General features: G+C 45.4%; 1 protein-coding gene across 1 annotated transcript; it reads left to right on the forward strand.

Moving 5' to 3' along the window:
* Nucleotides 1-552: 552 nt before the first annotated feature.
* MRAP2 (melanocortin 2 receptor accessory protein 2) lies at nucleotides 553-15,460 on the forward strand (the record flags this gene model as incomplete). The annotated part of the gene is made up of 3 exons (XM_080934111.1): nucleotides 553-685; nucleotides 8,736-8,835; nucleotides 15,070-15,460. 3 exons carry the CDS (start codon nucleotides 553-555, stop codon nucleotides 15,458-15,460), a joined length of 624 nt encoding a protein of 207 aa, XP_080790237.1.
* Between the last annotated feature and the right edge of the window lie 7,351 nt (nucleotides 15,461-22,811).

The raw sequence follows: 22,811 nt of genomic DNA on the forward strand, positions 1-22,811 counted from the left end.
CATCTCCCGAAAGAAGATACTTAAAATAACCCGATAAACAAACAAACAAACAAAAGGTATTTGGGAAATGCTGTAAGTGTGGCTCCCCCCCCCCCCGGGGGGTAAACAAAGGCAAGGTTGGGCCTCTCCTGAGGACCTTCCCCCACAGTGCAGTTGCTGTTGCTCATGCTCTCATTTTACCCTGTTTCCTGTCATCTGGGTTGTACGTCTGCATGGCTACACAGTTCAGTGTGACACTGATGGTACCGATCCCACACAGTCTCAGAGGCTCTGACACAGCCTCTTCTTTCCCTTCCCCCGCCATCTCCCAGGAGTTCACTCTGCTTGCATCCAAAGCATCCAGTGCAGTTCACAGCACACAGAAAGACAGTGTCTGGTGTGAGATATGCTGTTGACTAGTGGGGAATGGGGAAAAATAAAGGCTACACTGTACGAGGTGTGGGCAGCTGTGACCCAGCGGTTAAGAGCTAGTGCATCCGAGATCAGTCAGGGTAGCTGTATGTCTGAGACAGACTGATCAGTTCTGCGCTTGCCTTTCTCCATGTGTGCAGGATGGAGACGTCTGTCCAGAGGATGACTTCTAACAGAACATCCCTGCCGTCACCATCTAACTCCGACTACACCTGGGAATATGAGTACTATGAGATTGGACCGGTTTCCTTCGAAGGGCTGAAGGCTCATAAATGTAAGGCTGTGCTGCCGTTCCTCTGGGTAGCTGTCCCCTGTTTGTTTTAACTGCGAAGCCTCCTGTGACTGTCTTTTCCTAACATCCTATCTTCTCACAGAATGCTCTTCTGTCTCTAAATACAAGGCACCCCCTTCACGTTGGCTGGCTTCTGTGGGGGACATTGGTAATTCTGATTTACAAAGGACTTAAAATGACACCTGCTTGGTGGGAGAGTAAGAGCATGTGTTTTAGCTTTAGAAAGAAGTTTTTTGGTGTTGTTTGTTTGTTTTAAAGAAGGCATTAACTATCCCAGGTCCTGCCAGACAGTGAATCTGCCTATCTAAACCCAGCACTTGGGAGGCAGAGGCAGGAAAATCTCTGTGAGTTTGAGGCCAGCCTGGCCTACAGAGTAAGTTTCAGGACAGGCACAGTCTCGGGAAAAAAAGAAAAACCAAACCAAACAGAAAGAAAACAAAAGAATGAAACAACAACAACAAAACAAGAACAAAGGGAACAAAAACTCCCGCAAAACAACAATAAAAATGTGTATAGAACTAGGATGTGCAGCGATTCCATGCAGACTTTTTTGTAAGAGCCAGAAATACGATTTCCAAGCCCACAGGAAGGATGAAGAGCTGAGAGCACTGGTTGTTCTTTCAGAGGACCCAGGTTTTATTCCCAGCACCCTCATGGCTGCTTACAACTATCCTCAACTCCAGCTCCAAAGGATACAACCCTCCTCCTACCTTCTTCATGTGCACTCTACACAGATGGTACATGTACACACATGTAGGCTAAACACCAATAATACACGTGACATAAAAATAAATGTTAAGAGGCATTTCAGAACCCCCATTGAGAGTCTAGATTTGTGAAGAGCAGTGTTCACAGAGACAGACAAAGACAGCCTCCCATCAGAGGCCGTAGAGGTCATCATAGGTGTCAGTTACGTCACAGGGCACCGGGGGTGATTATTGATCTGCCACAGAGCAATGCCATTCAGTGAAATGTTAACTCTCCTCCAACCCAGTGCTTTCTGGCTCACACCAAGCATCCTTTTTTGGGGGGAAGGCAGAACTGATATTATAGGTAATGCACCTCGGCGGTCCATTCTGGGTCCTGCTGTAACTGTGCAATGTTCAGCTGTTTCCAGTTGAATACAAAAATACTGTAAACATTTTAGACTTGCTATGATTCATTGATTTTTTTAGTGTGTGTGTGTGTGTGTGTGTGTGTGTGTGTGTGTGTGTGTGTGTGTAGGTAGGTAGGTAGGTAGTTCCTTCAGAGGGCAGAAGAGGACATCAGCTCCCCTGGAACTGGAGTCATAGGTAGTTGGGAGCTGTCTAATCCAGGCGCTGGGAAATCAACCTGGGTCCGCTACAGTGCAGTGAGTGCTCTTAACTGCTGAGCCATCTCTCCAGCCCTTTATTTTAGGTTCTTAACTGGTCCAGATCAAGTGGAACATCAGAGAGTATAGTCATTGGCTGGTCCCCGCCCTTCCCTTCCTCCCTCCGTCCCTCCCCTGTAGGCAGCAGTGATATGGTACAGCAATATGTAGCAACGCCAATTTGATACATGGAAGGATGGCTCCATTTGTTCCTCAAGCAAAACCACTAGCCAAATCACATCTCCTTCACACGTGCAGTAGCAGTGAAATGCTTTTCTCCTTCCTTTGTTGACACCTGCTCAGTGTTTATGGGGATGAGGAGAGAGGGCACGAGCCTCTTTGGATATACTGTCATGCATTATCTGATGAAGAGTCTTTGTGGTCTGAGCACGGAATCGCCCTCCTAAACTCACCAAGCTCTTTAATCTGTTGTTCTTAATGGGATGACCTCTAGGAAAGGGCACTTGTCTGTTGTGAATTTTGGTGGGAATCGGAAAGACTGGCAGAGAGCCGCGCTGTTCTCTCTGATGTGAGCCTTTCTGTCAGGGCTGTCAGCGTGTTCCCGTCTCTTTCCCGTGGCCTGAGGGGCGCCACAGGCAGCCCGCTGCTATAATTTCCATCGGCGTGTTTTCAGAGACAACCATGGCTGCTCTCTCATGAGCACTTTTGTTGTTGTTATGGATATGATTATTGTTTGAAAAAAGAAAAAGAACTTCCTTCAAAAACCAAGGCAGAGCTGTGTCACATTGCATACTTAATTTAATGACTGTAATGTTAAGGAGGATGCTTTTGTTCCAACATGAACATCAGGGAAATATCAGAGTCCAGGTGAGTACTCACTGTTCCACAGTGAGAAATATGACCAAGGTGAAGGCTCTCGGCACGGGACAGAGTATGAGGCTGAGGGGAGAACAGAATATAAACAGACGTGCCCTCTCCATATATAGGACAGTAAAAAGGCCCAGGAATGCCAACCATAGGAATGCAAGCATCTATATATTCCTTCATTTTATTATCTTTTCTTTATGTGTATTAGTGTTTTGTCTGCTCATATGTCCATAAATCATGCGTGCCTAGTGACCATGGAGACCAGAGGAGGGTATCAAGTCACATGTGACTGGGGTTACAGACAAATGTGAGCCATCATATGGGTGCTGGCAATTGAAACCTGGTTCTCTGCAAGAACAGCACGCACTCTTAACTGCTGGGCCATCTCTCCCGCTCCTGGAGTTCCATTTAAAATAAAGCAGTATCTTTTATCTTTAATATGACATGCTGTTTTACTGGGTGACCTACACAGTTAGTTTGGTCAATAGAATAGCAACAGAACATTTTCAGAAGAAATGTATATTGTAGGGGAGACTGACCATTATGTTTCACTCCCCTTTTTTTGTGCCACATTTGGCAAAGGCAGCTGCCTCCTCAGATGAAGCTCTTCAGCCTATAGAAATCATGGTTGCTCCTTAGAGTAGAAATGGTTCATTCATGACTTCAGCATATTTCCCAGGCACCTGTGATACACGGTATCACATTAAGTGCTGGAGAGACAGCAGTGAGCCTGAAATTCAAAGGCACCTCCTCTAACAGCTTGAATTTGAGGCTATCCATGGAAGGGCCTTACTGGAAAAGATCTGAGGGAATGATCTGGAAGAACTGTGACAGAACATGGCAAAAGGGTCTTGTGGATGGAATGAACTGTAATATGCAAGGAAAACAGAGATCACCCTAGTTCCAGGGGAATGAATTCCATACAGAGTGGCCGAAACCAAGGGTAGAGAAGTCAAGGAAAGCAGAACATGAGGGGCGGGGCATAGAGATGAGGGGCGGAGCATAGCGATCAGGTTGATACTATTGGCTTTTCTCTGAGAAGTCTGTACAAGGTTTAAAACAGAAGAATAGCCCCTGCCTTAGGCTTCAGTGGGACCAGTGAGGGACTCTGCCATAGCCATTGAGGTACCAAGGTGCAGGATAAGGTAGTCTAGCAAGAAGCCCATGCATTTCAGATATTTATAGATGTGGGGTCTCTAGATTGTTTATGACTTGGCATGGTCTTAAGAGGATAGGCAAGACTGTTTTGAAGCTTTGGGACCAGGTGACTGGTAACATGGAATTGCCATTAACTGGGATGAAGAAGTGTAAAGGAAAGATAGGTCTCAGAAGTGAGGAACATCAGAACTCAGCTTTGTACCTGCAGAATTAACATACCAGCCTTGCATCCAAGAAGGCATGGGGAGAAAGATGGAGGTTGTAATACCTTTCAAGGCTAAGAGGCTGGTGAGTGGGTGTGATTAGAAACCTGGTGTGTGTGTGTGTGTGTGTGTGTGTGTGTGTGTGTGTGTGTGTGTGTGTGTGCTGGGATTGAGCCCCAGGACACAGTTAATATCTGTGCATTAGTGTCTGTCAACTTGACACACACTAGAGTCACCTAAGGAGAAGGAACCTCAATCAAGGACTTACCTCCATCACCGTTGGCCTATGGGCAAGACTGCAGGGCATTTTCTTGATTAGTGATTGATGTGGGAGGAGCCAGCTCACTATAGGTGGTGCTACCTCTGACAAGTGGCCTGCCTTGAGTAGGCCGGTAGGCAGTGTTCTTCCTCCATGGCTTCTGCATCAGTTTCTACCTCCGGTTTCTGAGTTCTTAGATTGCTGCCTTGATATCTGTTGATAATGGACTGAAAAACATAAGGTAAAATAACCCTGCCCCTCCCCAAGTTGGTTTTGGTCAGTGTTTATCACGGGGTTGGTGAGGACACTACTGAAGGAAAAGGAGGATTGCTGTTTTGGACCTGACTGTGTTTTGGAGGACTGCAGAGTAGAATTTTGGAACTTTGGGTTGAAAAAGCCATTGAGTGCTCAGAGGTCAGAGCGCTCGCTATCTTGGGAACTCAGAAGGTAATGCTGAGCCCAGTGCACATAATGGGAGTCTGGACTTAGATGTTTCAGAGGGAAGCAAAAACTCTACTGAGCTGTTTGTGTGATCTAATCTGAATCAAGACCCTAGAAGAGAAACGTTTGTCGTCTGGGGAAAATTAGACGAAGGTTAGCTGGAGCTAAGAGAAATCAGCTGTGATTGAGACTAGCATCATCGAGGTAAAATCTGGGAAGAGTTCCTCATGGTCAGCCCAGTGATGCTATGCTTCTCAGGGCCCATGGCTGAGTTCCATGTTGGCAGCTGAACTGGATAATGTGTTAAGTCTCTCACAAGGTAGCGATTTTGAGGCAATGGGAGGGGGCGTCAAGGAAAAAGGCCAAGGCTTGGTACTGTGGGGTGGGGTTGGAGTCTCCCTCTAAGAAAGCCCAGGAGAGGCACGGGGGAGAGTATGCCCTCAGCTGCAGTAAAAACCTCATGATAGAAGGGGTTATGGAGAGAAACAGGCTTGGCCGCATGAGGTGAAATTCAAGTCCAGAAGGGAGCCCAGGAGAGGCTACTGCTGAAGCTGTGGAGTTTTAGAGATGCCAGGACTGCAGGATGCTCTCATGGTACATAGTCTCAGCATCCCTGTTTCTCTCTCTCTCTCTCTCTCTCTCTCTCTCTCTCTCTCTCTCTCTCTCTCTCTTTTTAAGGTTTATTTATTGTATGTATGTGAGTACACTGTTGCTATGTTCAGACACACCAGAAGAGAGCATCAGATCTCATTACAGATGGTTGTGAGCCACCATGTGGTCGCTGGGAATTGAACTCTGGACCTCTGGAAGAGCTGTGAGTGCTCGAAACCGCTGAGTCATTTCTCCAGCCCGGAAAATTTTAATTACAGTAGAAATCCCAGTCAAACTCTTATTACAAACACCCAGAGAAAACCACAACAGTAAAATGGGCCTTTTATATGCATTTCGTTTTCTCTCTCTTATATATGCTAACACATAGTTTTATTGGTCGTTTTAAATCCTTAAGGTGGGATTCTAAAGACAGCCTGAATGTGGAAGAAGATAGGGCTGCTCTAAGAGGTATCAGGGTCTCACAGAAGCCTTTTAGTAGAGATGAAATCACAGGTGGCTTCTCAGCTTGTTTAAGTCTTTGGAAAGGCTTGGTAAGCAAGGAAGGGTTTGCACAAGCCTGTTGGATGAGTTTATGTATATAGTGAAGGACATTGCTCAGCCCACACAGTTATATTTTGTTTTCCCTGGCTCCCAGAGACCCCTACCACGCTGTCTTTAGGAGAGACCTTCTCAATAAACAGATCTGGAAATGCCATCATCACAGAAGGGCTGTACTCAAACCCTGGGACTGAAGCATGCCACTGGCATATGGCTTTAGAGTTGCTTTCTCTGTAAAGCGGCTGCTACAACAGTGCAGACTTGGAGATGGCCGTATTTCATCATAGCACAAGCCAAGGCGACTGAGATTTATAATTTCAAGTCAGCTGTACTTGCCTCCCTGTGTTTTTGGTGACTTGCTTTATATCTTTTAATTTCACTTATTATTATTGTATGTGTTTGTGTATATGACATGTGGGTGGGTGCACACAGGTGTCTTGGTATTCACATATGGACAGCTTTGTGGAGTTAGATCTCTCATGTGCTGGCATGGGTTCTGACTCACAAACTCAGAAAGTCAGGTTTTCTCCACAAATGCTTTTCCCTGCTGAACTATCCTGAAGGTCCCCACTCCACACACCCCTTACTTTTATGGCTTATTTTCATTATATTAAAAGGCCATGTCTAAAGAAATTTCTATTTCTTTAGCACTTGGAATTAAGATACTAGGAATGAGACATTAATATTTTTCTCCAAAGTGCTAAATATACTATCTCAAATGTCTGTCTGTCTGTCTAGACAAGTATGCATTATGCACAATAGATTGTTAATTTTACTTTAGAAAATGTGCTGTGTATATACATATTGATAAGTTATTTCTCTAACAGTGAAACGAGCCAATTTAAGCCAGATAAGTGTGTGTGTGTGTGTGTGTATACATATATATACATACATATATATATGTATATATATATATACATACATACATATATATATATATATATATATATATATATATATATATATATATATATGTAATTTTATTGGGAAACTGCTCTTGGGTGAGTTCATTAGTCCCAAGCAACAAGGCCAGAGAAGTTGCCATGGGAGGAAGACAGAGGGGGAAGGGAGAGAAAGAAAGGGTGATGGAGTGGGTGGAGGGGAAGGAGAGAGGGGGGAGTGAGTGAGCGCACTAGAAATGTCTGGATTATATAGGAAAGAGCCTCTGGGGGAGGGTGATCCCAGCCCCTGGGCCGGAATGTTCAGTGCAGAGGGAGGAGGGTGGAGTATGTCAGGTAGGGACTGAGGGAGAACCTGGAGGCCAGGTCCACTTTAGTACATTAAACATGCACCTCAGCTGTTTGCCTGGGGTTCCTAAGAAAATTGGGATGCTGGTGCAGACCTGAGCGAGCCTATTTAACTGCCAGCAATCCAATTACAATTAGTCTTGGTATTTAAGCACATTTACTATACAAACTTTGATCACCTTTAAAAAAAAGTTGTATTAATATTCATTGTATTCTTGTTAATACACTCCATTGTATGGAGTGGGTAAACCTTTTAAAGTTTAGGTACAAATATAAGGTTGAAAAGGCAGACTGACTCAGCCCTGTTGCACCTCCACAGTGCGTGATCCTAGAGTGTGTGTTCCAGACTCCGAAACTGACTCTGATCCTTGTGCCCCAGACACATACACAGAGGCTGTTGAGCTTGGGTTTACGATGATATATATCCCAATAAACCTACTATCAACTGGAAATATGGAAGTTGAAAATGGTTTAACTTACCTCACCTAGTAAACATTCGAGCCTAGCTGAGTGGCATGGTGTAGTATGGCTGTTCCTTCTGTAATACAGTGGCCCTTGAGAAGTGGCAGCAAGCTGCCCCTGTTCTTTGTCTAGAGACAGCACCATGCCAACTGTGTCTGGCAAGCCTGGGGAGAGACTGAAGTTGGAAATACAGGTTTGAGGGGGTTCATGTTGCTTTCAAATGTCCTATAATACAAAACTAAGTCAGAAACTATCAACAGCCCTAACTACTGCTCAAGACAAGGAAAGACCTGTCCTTCAGAGAAAGAAGAGACTAGTGCTCTGATTTAAAGGAGGAAGCGGTCTGCCTAGTAGAGAAATAAGAGGCTGCCTGCCTGGGTGGTGGTGTGAAGCTTGGACCCGCAGGGCGGACTTCAAAGTACTAAGAAAGTGTTGGTGTAAGGAAGCTGTGGCCAGCAGCTAAAGGGACACACAGGGACAAGGTGTCCTCTAGTCCAAATAGGATTTAAAATAGGAGCAAATTAGGAGACAGGGGTAACCATTGTAATGATAAAAGCCGGCTCTGCAGATACCTTCTCAGCACCAGGTAAAATGCCCGGGGTGGCAGCCTCAGTGCTAGGAGAGCAGAGGTATTCCTTCATTTAAGATGTACTTTCCAAAAGGTGACATAGACCTGAATTGTGACCACATGAACATGAGTGAAGTGGGGTAAAGCCAGTTCATTTGAAATATCTCTGATTAAAATTAATTGAAGGTGGCGCGAAGTAGAAGATTGACGCTTGGGATAACCTGTGACCTGTCGTTGTCATACTCTCATTGTGCTGTTTCTGACTTCTTTTCATAGTCTATGTGTCTCTAGAGACCTTGGACTCCTGAAATGTGTAAGCTAACCCAAGCTCCGTGAAACACTACCGTCACCTTTCTTGTCTTGCAGATTCCATTGTGATTGGATTCTGGGTTGGTCTGGCGGTCTTTGTGATTTTCATGTTTTTTGTGCTGACTTTGCTGACGAAGACAGGCGCACCGCACCAAGAGTAAGTCTGGGCTGCTGCTCTGTGCTTCACTGAGGAGGTGGCTGATGGAGGTGGGCGGGGCACCAGTGCTGGGGGCTGGGCAAAGCCAGGGGCGGGGGAAGGGGCGGGGCGTGGATTGCCTAGGTGCTGGGTCGGAGAGAACACAATTTCCTCCTCCTGCTTTTTTTCCCCCCTCTTGTAGCCCTCATGAAACCAGCCTTCTTGGTCCTTTCCTGCCATCTTTATGCTAATCCTAGTTCTGATTTTTATATTGAAACTAAGATGTATTCTCACCCTTTTCCGAAAAAATGTTGCTACAGAAGAAACCGCGTGCGGTGATGTGTTTACGGAGTTGAGCCTGGCGACTATTCTCCTCTTGTGCCTCACGACTTGGTTTCTCCTGACTTTTCTTAATTTTCATACTTGAGCTTTAACGAAGATCCCAGCAAAAGGGAGCTTGTTCACTCCATCACACTTGAGTCGCTGGGAACTAGAGAGATCCTGTAAATACAACAACAAAAAAATGAGGGGCACTTTTCATAGTATTGTTCTGGGAAATGCAAGCATATGGTGTAGTTGTTAATAGTAAGAAAAGATAAGGTAAAACAAACGTATTGGAGAGATGGCTCAGTGCTCTTCCAGAAGACCCTGGTTTGATTCCCGGCACTCACATGGCTGTCCTCAACCATCTGTAACTCCGGTTCCAGAGCATCTGAGCCTTTCCACTGGCCTCACTGGGAGCAGGCATGTTGGATACATACAAGTAGGAACAATGTTGTACATATACATAGCTTGCCCATGATATCTAGCTATTTGGCTAGACAAAAGTTTCTGTACATCTATTTTTTTTTAAGATGAAGTTAATTCTTAACCTCTACATACTTTAAGGGCTTCGTTCACTGAGCTGAGTGCCTTTCTTGAATAACACTGTCAGTCAGTCCAGACAAGAACTCCTTCCTGTAGCTGTAGCCTTTGAAGCTTACAGAGTTTGAACAAGCCAATTTTGGAATATCACACACACACACACACACACACACACACACAGACACTGGGTGTGTAGGGACTGGGACAGGAGTAGAGGAGGGGGAGAGTGGGCATATTTGCATTCTGCTTACCCTGAGTCGTTCTGAACAATGCTCAGATACGGAGCAGGGCTCCCTGGGCCCCTGTGTGGCGCTAACAACATGAGTGTCCTTTACTCTTAGGTCAGTTCTCAGAGCCTTAGTTTCAATACCACTTCATAGCCTGGGACATGGTAAGATTTGGCTTGGAAGGACTAATGGCATTAAGCAGCCACTGGGCTTGTTAGTAGAGCATAACAGAAGCCGAATCACCCTCAAGTGACTTCCAGGATTGGTAAGGGACAGAGGCAGCTTCATTGGAGCAGGGGTTCTCAACCTGTGGGTCTCAACCCTTTGGTGGGGTGTGTCAACAGGGGTTGCATATCAGATATTTAAAAATTCATGACAGTACCACCGTTACAGTTACAAGGTAGCAATGACATAATTTTATGGTGGGGTGGGAGGAGTCACCAAAACATGAGGAGCTGCACTGAAGGGTCACAGAAGTAGGAAGGTTGAGAACACTGCTCTAGAGGAGCCCCCCCCCCCCACACCATGTGATGACAGCATGCATGGGGATTCCCACTTTTCTGTTCTTTAGACAACCCAGCCTTTCCTTCCATCGCTCATTCCTCAGAACCTGATCTCAGGGCTGGGAATGGTGCTCAGCTTTCTGGAAGAGACCTGGGTGTCTGTGGGCACAAGGAAGGAAGGGTTTGGAGGCAGAGATTCAAGTACAAAGCTGGTATCTTTTTTTTCTTACAAGCTTTTAGGCTGGAGAAGCAGCTTTAATGGTGATTATTTTTCCCATAGATTATTTTGTGTGTGTGTGTAGCAGGAAAGCTCTTATCTGGGTACCATACAGGTAGTGAAAAGCCATTTTTGTCCTTTCTGTCAGCAGGGGAGACCGAGGAGTGTCTTGGTGGAACATTAGAGCCCATTAGCACACATCTGTCAGAGAGAGGCATGGGGTTAGGGTTAGAGGGTTCTTAGATTCATTTTTATGTTGGATATTTTAGACTTCTTAAAAACGATTTTCAAGCCTCAGACATTGAACATCCCCACAAATATCCTGATAACGGTAGCTTTTACTTAAGGGTGAATACAGGCTTGCTCATGACCTTCTAAAACTAGAAATGACATTTTGCCTCGAATTGTAATTTAGCAGACTATGGCCCTTAGTACAGGGCAGGGGTGTGCAACTAGTCAGCAGGAAAATGTCACTGATAGAAATCATTAGCGCTGACCACCATCCCAGGTCTTGAGGGCAGGGTACAGATATGGGGAGTGGTTGCTAAGGAACCCTGAGATGCTAAGACAGTGATGAGCACTGTCAATAGGTAAAAAGGCTGTGTTGGGTCCAACCCATAAACCTTTGCTGAACCGCCTTTGTTTTTACCATCAATTAGAAGGTTTTACTAAGTGTGTAGTTACTGCATACCCGGGGCCATGCTGAGAGGAATTCTAAGGTTAGGGAGTTTTCACTGCCCACTGAGCCCAACATCTCCCAGCTAACCACCAAAAGCTGTGCCATGGAAGGGGCTTTTACAAAAGTGTGTGCCTGGTGCCTCTGTCAGGTGAGTCATAGTGTCTACAAACTCTTGGCTCAGGCTGTGTCTCTGTGTGTGGGAGCGGTGATTTTCTCACAGAATTTCACGCTGAGGACGACTTTTCTCAGCTTGTAAGAGCCCCATGGAAGTGACTGCTGGAAGTGGCAGGTGCTCTCATTCTTCTGAGCCCACCTTCCTCCCTGCAACCCCCACATGAGTAGGCATGGAAGGGAGTCTGTGTGCAATGACCTAGCACTAAGGGAAATCCTTAGGGACTAATTCAGGGTATGACCAGTATTGTGTTCTGCAGGTAGAGGTGTGTGTGTGTGTGTGTGTGTGAGAGAGAGAGAGAGAGAGAGAGAGAGAGAGAGAGAGAGAGAGAGGGAGAGAGGGAGGGAGGAGGAGAGGGAGGGAGGGAGAGGGAGAGGGAGGAAGGGAGAGGGAGAGGGAAGGAGGGAGGGAGGAAGGAAGGAAGGAAGGGGCTGTCTGCCTGACTTTATTTGGTTTTCTGTCAGGAGAAGATGTGTCTGGGATGGTTGTGTATCTCCCAGTAGTAAGGGTTTTAGACAAGCCCAGAGATAACATCTTGCCATGCTCAGTGTTTCATATGGCATCCACTGAGGCTCATGTCTTCCCCAGGCCCTTTGAAGGTCACACATATTTATCCGTGTGGACATCTATGGATAGGAACAAATGGCTGGAGGAAAATAGCTCCTGCAGGAGGCAGAGAAACATGACCTAAGGAAGAAACCAGAAAAAGATGGCAGGAGGGGAGGGGTGGACAGACCCCTTTCCTGCTGCTAGATCAGAGTCTTGCCGTGGAGACATGGACCACGCCAGGGCAGGGGTCTGCTGGTGGACCAACACCTCCGACAGAGGTGCAAATGGGACAATCAGGTCCGCTATAGTTAGACTGTGGAGTGAGGAAGAGGCTGGGGGGGGGGTGAGTAGAATGGGAGGGAAGGTGAGTACGGACTGTCACTGCATGAGTTAGAGGACTGAACGAGCTCTTCTGAAAGATGCTATTGTGGTGTTGATAACCCCACAGGCTGGGAGAATAGAGAGGGTGCAGCCTATGGTCAAAAAAAAAAAAAAAAAAAAAAAAAAAAAAAAAAAAAAAAGCCAAGGATCAGAGCAGTCAGGTCTAGCCTGGGCAACAGGATGTTGGAGACAATTAGTGAAATACAAATTAAAAATAACGAATATACTTGCTTAAAGCAAAATGAGAAAATAGGTTCAGGTTTCTAGCAGGATGAACAGGCTTATTTCTTGGACTTATGAGGACTTTTAAACACTTAAGCCATCTTGGGACACACATCTGCAGGACACACAGTGGGTCTGAACTGTCATGAATGAGGAAAGGTGCTAGGATTCTTGGGGATAACGTTTTTTTGGGCAAATAGTCTTTGAGCGCTCTCTTTTCATGATGGTACTAACCATTAACCCACCCTTTCAAGGCTCAAGTTCTTGAATCTTGGGGCTTCTGGTTTTAGATATAATTTTAGCTAAAGTGGAATTTAAGATGTTAGGGCCTTGTAATTGTCTATTTCAGAGGTTTAGTCAGAGTCATAGGAGAGCTGGCCAGTTTTAAATGTCTTTTTAACTGCTGTTTAACTGCTATTAGAGATATTGGGAGCTTTAGTTTCCCCCAGGACCTCCAGGTTTGGGAGTTTAAAGCTACTGCTGGCCCTCCTCTGTCATGAGAGCACAGAACCTGTATGTGATGAAAGATTGCTATGAATGTGGCCAAAATGTTGTAAACTTACTTAAAACATAGTTTTTGGTAACTTGAAGGTTTTAACCTCCCCCCCCATTCTGTGTGTGTGTGTGTGTGTGTGTGTGTGTGTGTGTATGTGTGTGTGTGTGTGTGTGTGTGTGTGTATCCAGGTGCCCACGGAGGCCAGAAGAAGGTGTCAGATCCTTAGATCTGGAGTCACAGGTTCTCTAAGCACTCAGGATCTCTGGAAAATCAGTCAGTGCTTGCTTTTGGCTGCTGTGTGTGTGTGTGTGTGTGAGAGAGAGAGAGAGAGAGAAAGAGAGAGAGAGAGAGAGAGAGAGAGAGAGAGAGAGAGAGAGAGAGAGAGAGAGAGAGAGAGAGAGAGAGATCTAACCTGTAACCCAAGGTTCTTGAGCACAAACTTTTTTTAGGCTGCAGTGCTGTGTGGTAATGTTGAACACAACAGCAAAGTCTTCATTATTTGAGGGCCATTCTTAGTAATTAGCAGGAAGACAGGCCACCACTATGATGGTATCTGAGCTTATGCAACGCCCCCATACTCCCTCCAGGCTGGCCAGTTTGAAAGGTGCAAAGTACCAAATGGTCTGTTCTTGCCAAGCACCCTGGGGAGGAAGCCCTGCGGCAGATGGCTGAGCAGCTCTTGGAGAACTGTGGAGCAAAGGCAAGATGGTTTCCTGTGGCTAAATAGAGGCAGAGGAGAGACTGCAGGGACTGATTTGTTGGGTTTCCCATATCGCTGACTTTGGAGTCTCCACTTAGTGTCAATCATCCCTCCATCCCGGTGCGTCTGCTTCTAGTTTTAGGTCTTAGCTGAACATGTCCTTGAATTTATTTCCAGCCTGTAGGATCTGTACAAGAGGCATCTTACCAGGACAAGATTGTTTTAATTTCAGATCTCCTCATGACGGATGTGTTCGTTCATTCACTCGTCCAACAGAAACACACTGAGCAATTAGTATATGCCTACTGCTGGTTTTGGCACTGGGAATGTAGGCAGGAAGTATACAATTCCGGTCTGGAGAGCTCACTGCTGGAAGCAGGTGGCAGAGAAATGGAGAAATGGGCATAAGACAGAGGAAGACAAAAGCAGAGAAGCTCTCAGGGTCCCTGCGGAGCACCTAGCCAGATCAAACTTGTTGCAGAAGGTTTCTCGCAGAGATGGGGCCCAGAGGAAAGAAGCGACTTGGCAGACACTGGCAGGGCTTTTGGTCTGTGCTGTGTGCCGTAGGCTTGTGATTCTGAACGCCACTATAGCAATGGTTATCTGGGATTCTGTGAAAATGCTGATTTTCTACCTCTGGAGATTATAAAGGTTTGCAAGACAGGACTTTCTTCAGAGGCACCTATTTTTACTTTGGGGCAAGGCCGGGAGATGGTCTAGTTGCTAAAGTGACAGCCAAGGCAGCTTTGAGGACCTGAATTTTGGAGCCTGGAAACTCACATAAAAAGCAGTATAAGTCTAAGCTGAATCAGTGAGCTCCAGATTCAGTGAAAGATCCTGTTTCATGAAAGGAATAAAGCAAAAACAAACAAATTATGGGAGAAGACACCTGTACACACATGCACACATACAAACACATGTACCACATAGACATAAGCATGAAGTAAAGACTAAAGGCTGATTTAATGCAGGAGATCTAAGAATCACTGGAGTGCTTACAGGGTGCTGGGGGTTCTGCATCCTATCTGTCCTCAGGAAAATCCAGGGGTTTCCATCTGGAGGATTTTTGCTTGGATGTTTGTGTTCAGAAGTGATGTGCCTCACTGCTGGTGCTGGTCTGCATAACCCAAGAGACACCCAGTAGGTGCTTCCTGGGACTCTCCTGGCCTGGCCTCTATGCAGAACAGCACGAGGCTGTGGGTGTGTGAGCTGCAGATCTGTGACCTTTCCTTCTTTTCTTCACAGCAATGCGGAGTCCTCAGAGAAGAGGTTCCGAATGAACAGCTTTGTGTCAGACTTTGGGAAGCCCCTAGAGTCAGACAAGGTGTTTTCTCGGCAGAGCACGGAGGAGTCCAGGTCTCTGTTCCACTGTTACATCGATGAAGTGAAACACTTGGACAGGGTTAAAGTTTGCCACCAAACAACTGCCATCGACAGTGATGTCCACCTCCAGGAAGCCCTCAGAAGTGGTGGGAGGCCTGAGGAGGACCTAACCAGGTTTATGAAGTTTGACATCCCCAACTTCGTGAACACCGACCAGAACTCCTTTGGGGAGGATGATCTTCTGATTTCGGAACCACCTGTTCTTCTAGAAAATAAGCCAGTTTCCCAGACAGCACGCATAGACCCGGACTGAGAGACATTGTGGGTGCCTTCCTGAGGCTGTGTTCTGTCTCTGTATAGCAAGAAATCACTTGTGTGCGAGTGTGTGTGCGCGCGTGTGTGCTTGTGAGTGCACAGGCATGTGTGTGTGCTGAGTATGCACATGTGTGTGTGTGTGTAAAGAGCAGAGGCAGGGGGAGGGGAGAGGATGTGATAGGGCTGGGACTTAGTGATAGAGGGGCAGAATTTAGAGATGGGAGGCACCATTTTGATTTTGGGAGGATAATTTTTTTTCTTTTTGGATTAAAAATGCATTGCCAGTATTAAACCTCCTTTATTGAACTGATTAGCCACATATGCGATTGAGCCCCCTCCTGGATGAGGGTTAGGTCACTGCTATCTGATCTAGCCCTTCCCCACCATTCTATGCCTGTAACAGGCTGCTTTACCTCTCTGGACGACCATGGTTTTACAGGTTAAGGTGGCCTGTCTGGAGTAGATGACCTAGCCCAGCTCTAGAATATTGTGGCTTTCTGACTTAGCTTCTAAGATGACCTAAGAAACACATAAGCTGTAGAACATAGAACATGGCATCCTGGCTTTTATGGCAGGTTCTCCAGGTCTTGGTACCCTCCCTTCACTCAGCCCTCACCGAGTCACACTTTAGTTCCAAGCCCAGGAGCCTCCCACGCACTGTGGGAGCAATGTATGTGATGAACCCCACCCGCCCCTGCTTTAACCTGGGACAGCTTTGGCTCCAGTGAGTACCAGCCCAAACTGTTTTCACAAGCGTTTGCTCTCAAAAAATTGGTAGATTGTCATCTGGCTGGCGTGGGTCCCTTCGGGGGTGTCCCTGGGTTTGCATCCCTGGACTCACAGTTCTGACCTTCAGAACAGGATACTCCTCCTCCCCGTGCTGTTGGCACACTTGGCCTGGAGCTGAGATGGACAGTGGGGTGCTTGTGCCACAGTAGCAGATGTTCAGGATTGTGCTGATGTTAATGTGAGCAACGTGGTGTTCATTTCACAAAGGAAGCGACCCTTTGCTGGAGTCAGAAACAACTCCGTCTTGCGCACAGATAGTTGTATGCATGAGCAGCTGCTAATCTCTGGGTGGCATCTTTATGAATTCATTCTCCATTTGTCTTGCTTAAGTTGCAAAATAAAATGCATTTGATCGCGCAGGGATTTTTCTCTGGTTTGTTTTTCACATGGTTAAGTTTTTATTTCTCTAAAAAGCTATCCTGTGCTGTGTCTACAATGTCTCCTGATCTCTGAGAGTGTGACATTGTATGCTGTATGCTGACAGTGTCTCAGGGATCCTAGACTCAGTCATACAGGTACTTCATTTGGGAACAAGTTCACCCAAGGAAATCCCTGAGTTCAATTCCCAGCAACTACATGGTGACTCACAACCATTTATAATGGGAATCTATGCTCTCTTTGCCCTCTTCTGGTGTGTCTGAAGACAACAACAGTGTATTCATATACTTAAAATAAAACTAAAAAAAAACCCTAGAAATATTCTTAAAACAATAACAACAAAAACCTTCTGTTCAGCCCAGCAGGCTACAGGTGCATCACAGGGATGTTCGTTCTGAGTTAATTTTTTGTTGCTGTTAAATTAGGGCAGACCATGTCTTTAAACAACATCAACTTATTTTCTTATCATGCTAGTACACAAGTCTAAAAACAGTCTCAAATAGCTAAATACAATTTATTATTGAGGCTGTGCACCATCTAGAAAAGTTCTGGTTTGGATTTACAATATCCTCCAAGGGCTCATAGCTTGTGGACTTGGAGCCCAGCACATCAATGAGCAGAGGTGGGAAGAATCTCGGAAGAATTCAGCCCATAACTGGATCACAAGGGCCGTGAGTTCATTATGAACTAGTTAATGGGTCTAGTCTAGACTAACAAGTGATAGAAACATAGGAGGTAGAGAACCTAGTCGTTGGCATGCTTGGAAAGCTGGGTCTTGTTGCTGGCCCCTCTGTTCCCTGGCCTCTATGAGGTAAGCAGCCTCCTTCACCATACAGCTCTTACTCTCATGATGTACTGCCACAGGCCTAGAAAGAATGGACTGAATGACCATGGATTTGAGGTCTCTAAAACCATGAGCCCAAATGTATTTTTTTCTTAACTTCTTTCAGAGAAAGCTAACATAGGAAGCTCTGGAAAAAATCTATTTTCTGGCCTTTATCAATTTGCACAGGTGGCTTAATCTTTGGATCATGACCTCATGTCACAGTGACATCTTTTTTTCCTTTGATTATTACTGCCCTTTGTCATTCTTACCAGAACTCTGGTGTTACATTGGATTACCAAGGATAACTCATTTCAAGTCTCTTTCTGATCTCGTTTGTCATGAAAGGTAACATGGGACTAATTTCCAGAGATGAGATATGGATATATCGAGAGCCAGCAGCCTTCCTTCCCTGCCTTCTTTGGTCCAGTTCATCCTCTATGTAAAATATAGTTATCTCAAAATACTAGCATTTCAATCTGCTACAGTACCAACTCTAAGCTACACACTGTCATTATTTTAACCATCTAAGCCAGATGTTAGTGAGTCTTGGGGAAAGTCATCTCCATCAACAGACCTGTAAAGCTATCAGACATTTTTTTTGTCCCTTGGTATTACAAATCTAAGGTACAGGGTATAAAATTCCTGTTTGTGGGTCATACATTTCAAGGGTGGCAATTTCACTAGGTTTCAATATATAATATATAATAAGCCCCCTCACTGAAGAATTAATCTAGCCTGATGTCAAGCTTCCAAGACCAGACAAGACTGGGCACATTCAAGGTAGCACAATAGTAGACTATTCTAAGCCTAAAACTCTACTTTTGTATTGGTCCTTTGTCCTTTAATGGGTGAATGTGGCATTAGCTGAATATTTACCAGTCTGTTTCTCCATGAATAATTATCTTGTCTCTTTTCCACTTTGGCTTATCCAAGACAACCGATTTCCTGTAGAGAGAATAGCTTGTGAATTGTATGGATGTATCACCTGTCAATGTAAAAGCCTATGGCCTATGGTTTAGGCAGGAAATGGAAGGTGGGACATCCGGGAAGAAAAAGAATCCTGGCATAGAGCCAGGCACAGGAAGGTTCGCTGCAGACATGAGATGGAGGCATGGTGCCTGAGCACAGGTCACCAGCCACGTGGCCAAATGTAGGTTAAAAGAAATGGGTAATCCAAGTTACCATCTAGTCAGAATAAAGCCTAGCTATCAGGCCAAAGTATCTGTAAATGTATTTGGAGTTTGACTCTTATTTCTGGGAGCATGGGGTGGGAGGAAGAACCAACCGGACCTAACTTCAATTTCCTACCTGTTAGGGACACTTAACATATTTGCACTGTAATGTTCATATTTAGCATTAGTCAACGTCACTGTCTTTATTGATGCTACTGAAATTTCAGCAATGATGGGATAATTATTTGCTAAATACCCAGACACTAGCCAGCTTGTGATGATGTGTACAGGGCCATCCCCTCTCCTCACCGTACTCTTGGAGGAATCTGATCCTTAACAGTATCAATAGCATCTAGCTACAAGGGCATTGGCTCTTCCTCTGAGGTACCGTATTTCTTCCTAGCCCTGTTTTGGCCTGCCTTTGGGAGTGGCTACTTGTGTGCCCCTGCCCTTGGAAGCTGGTTGCTGTTTGGGATTTTGGTCCTCTTTCCCAGTGATGTGTGGCATGGGCATGTGTTGAGGCTGCTTTTTGTGGAACTTAAACCATACTGACTACAACTACAAAAGCCTCCATCACTGCATGCGAGTCAGCCTTCCCACCCTGCTGTGACACTCACCTGGGTGATCATTTCTCCTGTGGGCATAAAGCTGAGCTCACGTATGGATGCTTCTCTTTTGCCTTCCTTTCTACTCTCACTACTTCTGGGGAGACCATGAGAATTCTAGTTATTTGTATCACACCACTAATCCTTAGAAAAGCATCACGATTACTTACGGCTGCTTTATCGCATGTCAGAAAAGCGCCGGCAGAACTCTGTTCTAAATACAATCTCAGTTACTGGTTTGAAAAAGCCCGCAGCCTTTGAATTTTAAATCCAGAGCAGCATGCCTGTAATGGCAGCACTTGGGAGGCTGAGATGGGAGGAACGCCAGGAGTTCAAGGCCATCTTGGATCACACAGCAAGATGCTGTTTCAAAAACCCAAAGCTCATAGAGAAAGCTTAATTGTATAAAAGGCTATGGCAGAGTAGTCACTGCCTTGAAGCATCTTACTTCTGGGGCACTTTTGCAATGAGTTTTCTCTTAAAAGACCCGAGACTGTTAAGAGTTAAGAAATTATTAGAAGGCTTGTAGGTCATCCAGGATGACTTAATCAAGGGCCTATCTTCCATGTTCCTGGTAACACTCCAGTTTTGCAGGTGACGGGCTAAGTAATGGCAAGGCAGGGACTTTAATTGCTTATTATAGTTTGCAATACTAAAGGGCAGAGAATAATCACACCACCACCTCTTAAGACTTAAAATACCACGTAGAAGGGCAGTGGAGGCGACAAGGGCTTTGCTGACGCCCATTCGAAGGCTCTTCCAGGTAGAACATCACTATTCTTACACATTCAGACATAGTTTTCTTTAATTCTTTCTAACACATCCTGTCAGAATTACTTTTGGTCAGAAGAAGGGGATCTGCACTGTTTCTCAGGCCATGAATGGGGCCATGGCATTATGAAGTTCTAGGGTGATTATCAGAGCACTATCCGATGGAAGGTTTTCTGGCAGAGAGCAAACATGTACATTGTCCCTCCCTTTGGGATTAATCCAAATGGGCCTGCCAGTTACCAAGATGAAAAAAAATGTCCCACAGAAAGCTATTTAAGAAACAAACCCTCATAAGGCCTACCTAAATATGCAGGTGGCACGTTGTTTTCCTGGACCCTTGCTGCATATTAATAGTTAACTGACAATTACATGATAACATCCCCTAAATGTGTCCAATTTGTTTGATCCATGTTTCAGTCAAACAAACTGTTGGGAGCCCTTTTTAACTCTCTGAAATGCTTAGCTTTCAGACAGGGTCTCATCTAGTCCAGCGCTGGGATTTGAACCAGGGAGGGCTTTGTGCAAGCTGTATCCCCAGTCTGATGAGCTCTTCATTTCAAATCTGCGTTTGTGGCTGTTGTGTCAGTATGTTCGGTGTGATTCAACTTACTGTTCCTGTACAGGTCATACGTTCCTTTTTAATTTTTCCAGTATCAGTCTGTGGGTTCTACTGTATAAATTAGAAAACTCACACGTCCTTGTGGGCTTCTGTATCACTTATGTGAGCTTCCTGGGACTAAAATCCCAGTCACAGCTGTAGAAGTTACCAAGTGGTGGCTCTCCGTCTCAAGTTAAAGGAGCACTGTCCGGCTCTGCACCTGCCTTACCCAGGAGACCTCACCTAGGAGAGGCCCTTCATAGTTCAGTCAGTGCAAGGCTAATCCTGTTGGCTCATCCCCTGAAAGACTGTCCCACTTCTGAATAAAGAGATCAAAAACTTAGGGATGTCGCTCAGTCAACAGAGTCCTTGTGCAGCGTGCACAAAGCCCTGGGTTCAAATAGCAGCACTATATTAGATGAGATCCTGTTTCAAAACCCACTACCACCACCAAGCCCTCTTCAGGTCACTTGGGTGACACACAGCCCCAGCACTAAGGAGACTGAGGCATGAGGACTTCAAGTTTGAGTTAAACCTGGGTCGTGCAGCAAGACTGTCTCAAAAAAGGGGGCAGGGGGCTGCCTGGCATATAGGGCATTCTGGGCCATATCCCCTGTACTGTCAAAATGGAAGTGTTCACTGGAACTTAGCAGCTCCACACTCAGCTCCAACACAGCCTTCGCTCTAGGTCATCCCAAATAAAAGGATCATATTCCTCCCCAACAGCACCCCTTCCTAGTACTGCTATTAGAAAACCGTGTTCCATGCTCATCACTAGTCAGTCCCTCACCCCCTTAGGCCATCTTAGTCTCCAAACACATCTGTATCAGTAAAGCTTAGACGCTTCCACCCAACCTGAGAAGTAGACCTTTAAGGACCACACAGAAAGCACAGGGCCCTCTAACCCCATCTGTTCATTAAGAGCCATTTGTGCGTTAAGCCACACCACCCTCTCTTATGAATTCTTTAAACAGCTGCAGCAGCCCAGCTTAGAAAGCTAGAATGTTTAAAGTAGATGAGGCTAACATGATTGCCACAGCTCCTGCATATACTAATCCCCATCCCTCATGATTGCCACAGCTCCTGCATATACTGATCCCCATCCCTCATGATTGCCACAGCTCCTGCATATACTGATCCCCATCCCTCATGATTGCCACATCTCCTGCATATACTGATCCCCATCCCTCACGATTGCCACAGCTTCTGTATATACTAATCCCCATCCCTCATGATTGCCACAGCTCTTGCATATACTAATCCCCATCCCTCATGATTGTCACAGCTCCTGCATATACTGATCCCCATCCCTCATGATTGCCACAACTCCTGCATATACTAATCCCCATCCCTCATGATTGCCACAGCTCCTACATATACTAATCCCCATCCCTCATGATTACCACAGCTCCTGCATATACTAATCCCCATCCCTCATGATTGCCACAGCTCCTGCACATACTGATCCCCATTTCTCAAGGCGAAAATGTTTGTGCAGGACAGCCATGTACAGACACAGAAATGATGCATTTGGACTTGGCTCAACCTAGTCAATACTGACCCTTTCTGCATGTTTCCCTTCTGTTTTAGAACCAGCTTTGTTCTTTTGATGGCTCATATATAGACTCAGTCAAAAGGACAAAGGGGGCTGGAAACTATGGATTCAGAGCAGGTATACTGATAAACACAAAACACATAAATAATAAATTATCTGTATTATAGCTGAAACGTTGTATATGAAAATATTGAAAACAATAATGCCTTTTACTCCCCTCTCAGAGTGAAAACACATTATAAAATGTTGGCATTAGGACAATTCCACTAAGACTTGCTCACCCATGTCTTAGGTAACATTCTACTTGCAAGTATTATTTCAGGACTGAGTTTACTGGCACGGGCAGCTGGGATGTAGTCAAAATCGAGACGTGCTACTAATGTAAAATATACTCTAAAGACTCAGTTCACAGATTCATTTTACATTTTAAGCTGACTAAAAATTAAAATTCACTGTGCAGCTCTTGTCAGACTGCCTGGAGCTCAGGTGTCTTCATGTTACCCGCCTCTTCTGCACAGATCACCAGGAGCGCCCAGTGCAGACACCACACTACGCTGTCTCCACAGACAGCTGTCTCCAGAGAGACACTTGAAGACAAACTGGCAGCAGCTTTCATTTACAGAAACCACACACATTTCTGATCCACTTACAAATG

Source organism: Micromys minutus (genome assembly GCF_963924665.1).
Source record: "Micromys minutus genome assembly, chromosome: 21".
In the NCBI taxonomy this organism is placed as follows: Eukaryota; Metazoa; Chordata; class Mammalia; order Rodentia; family Muridae; genus Micromys; species Micromys minutus.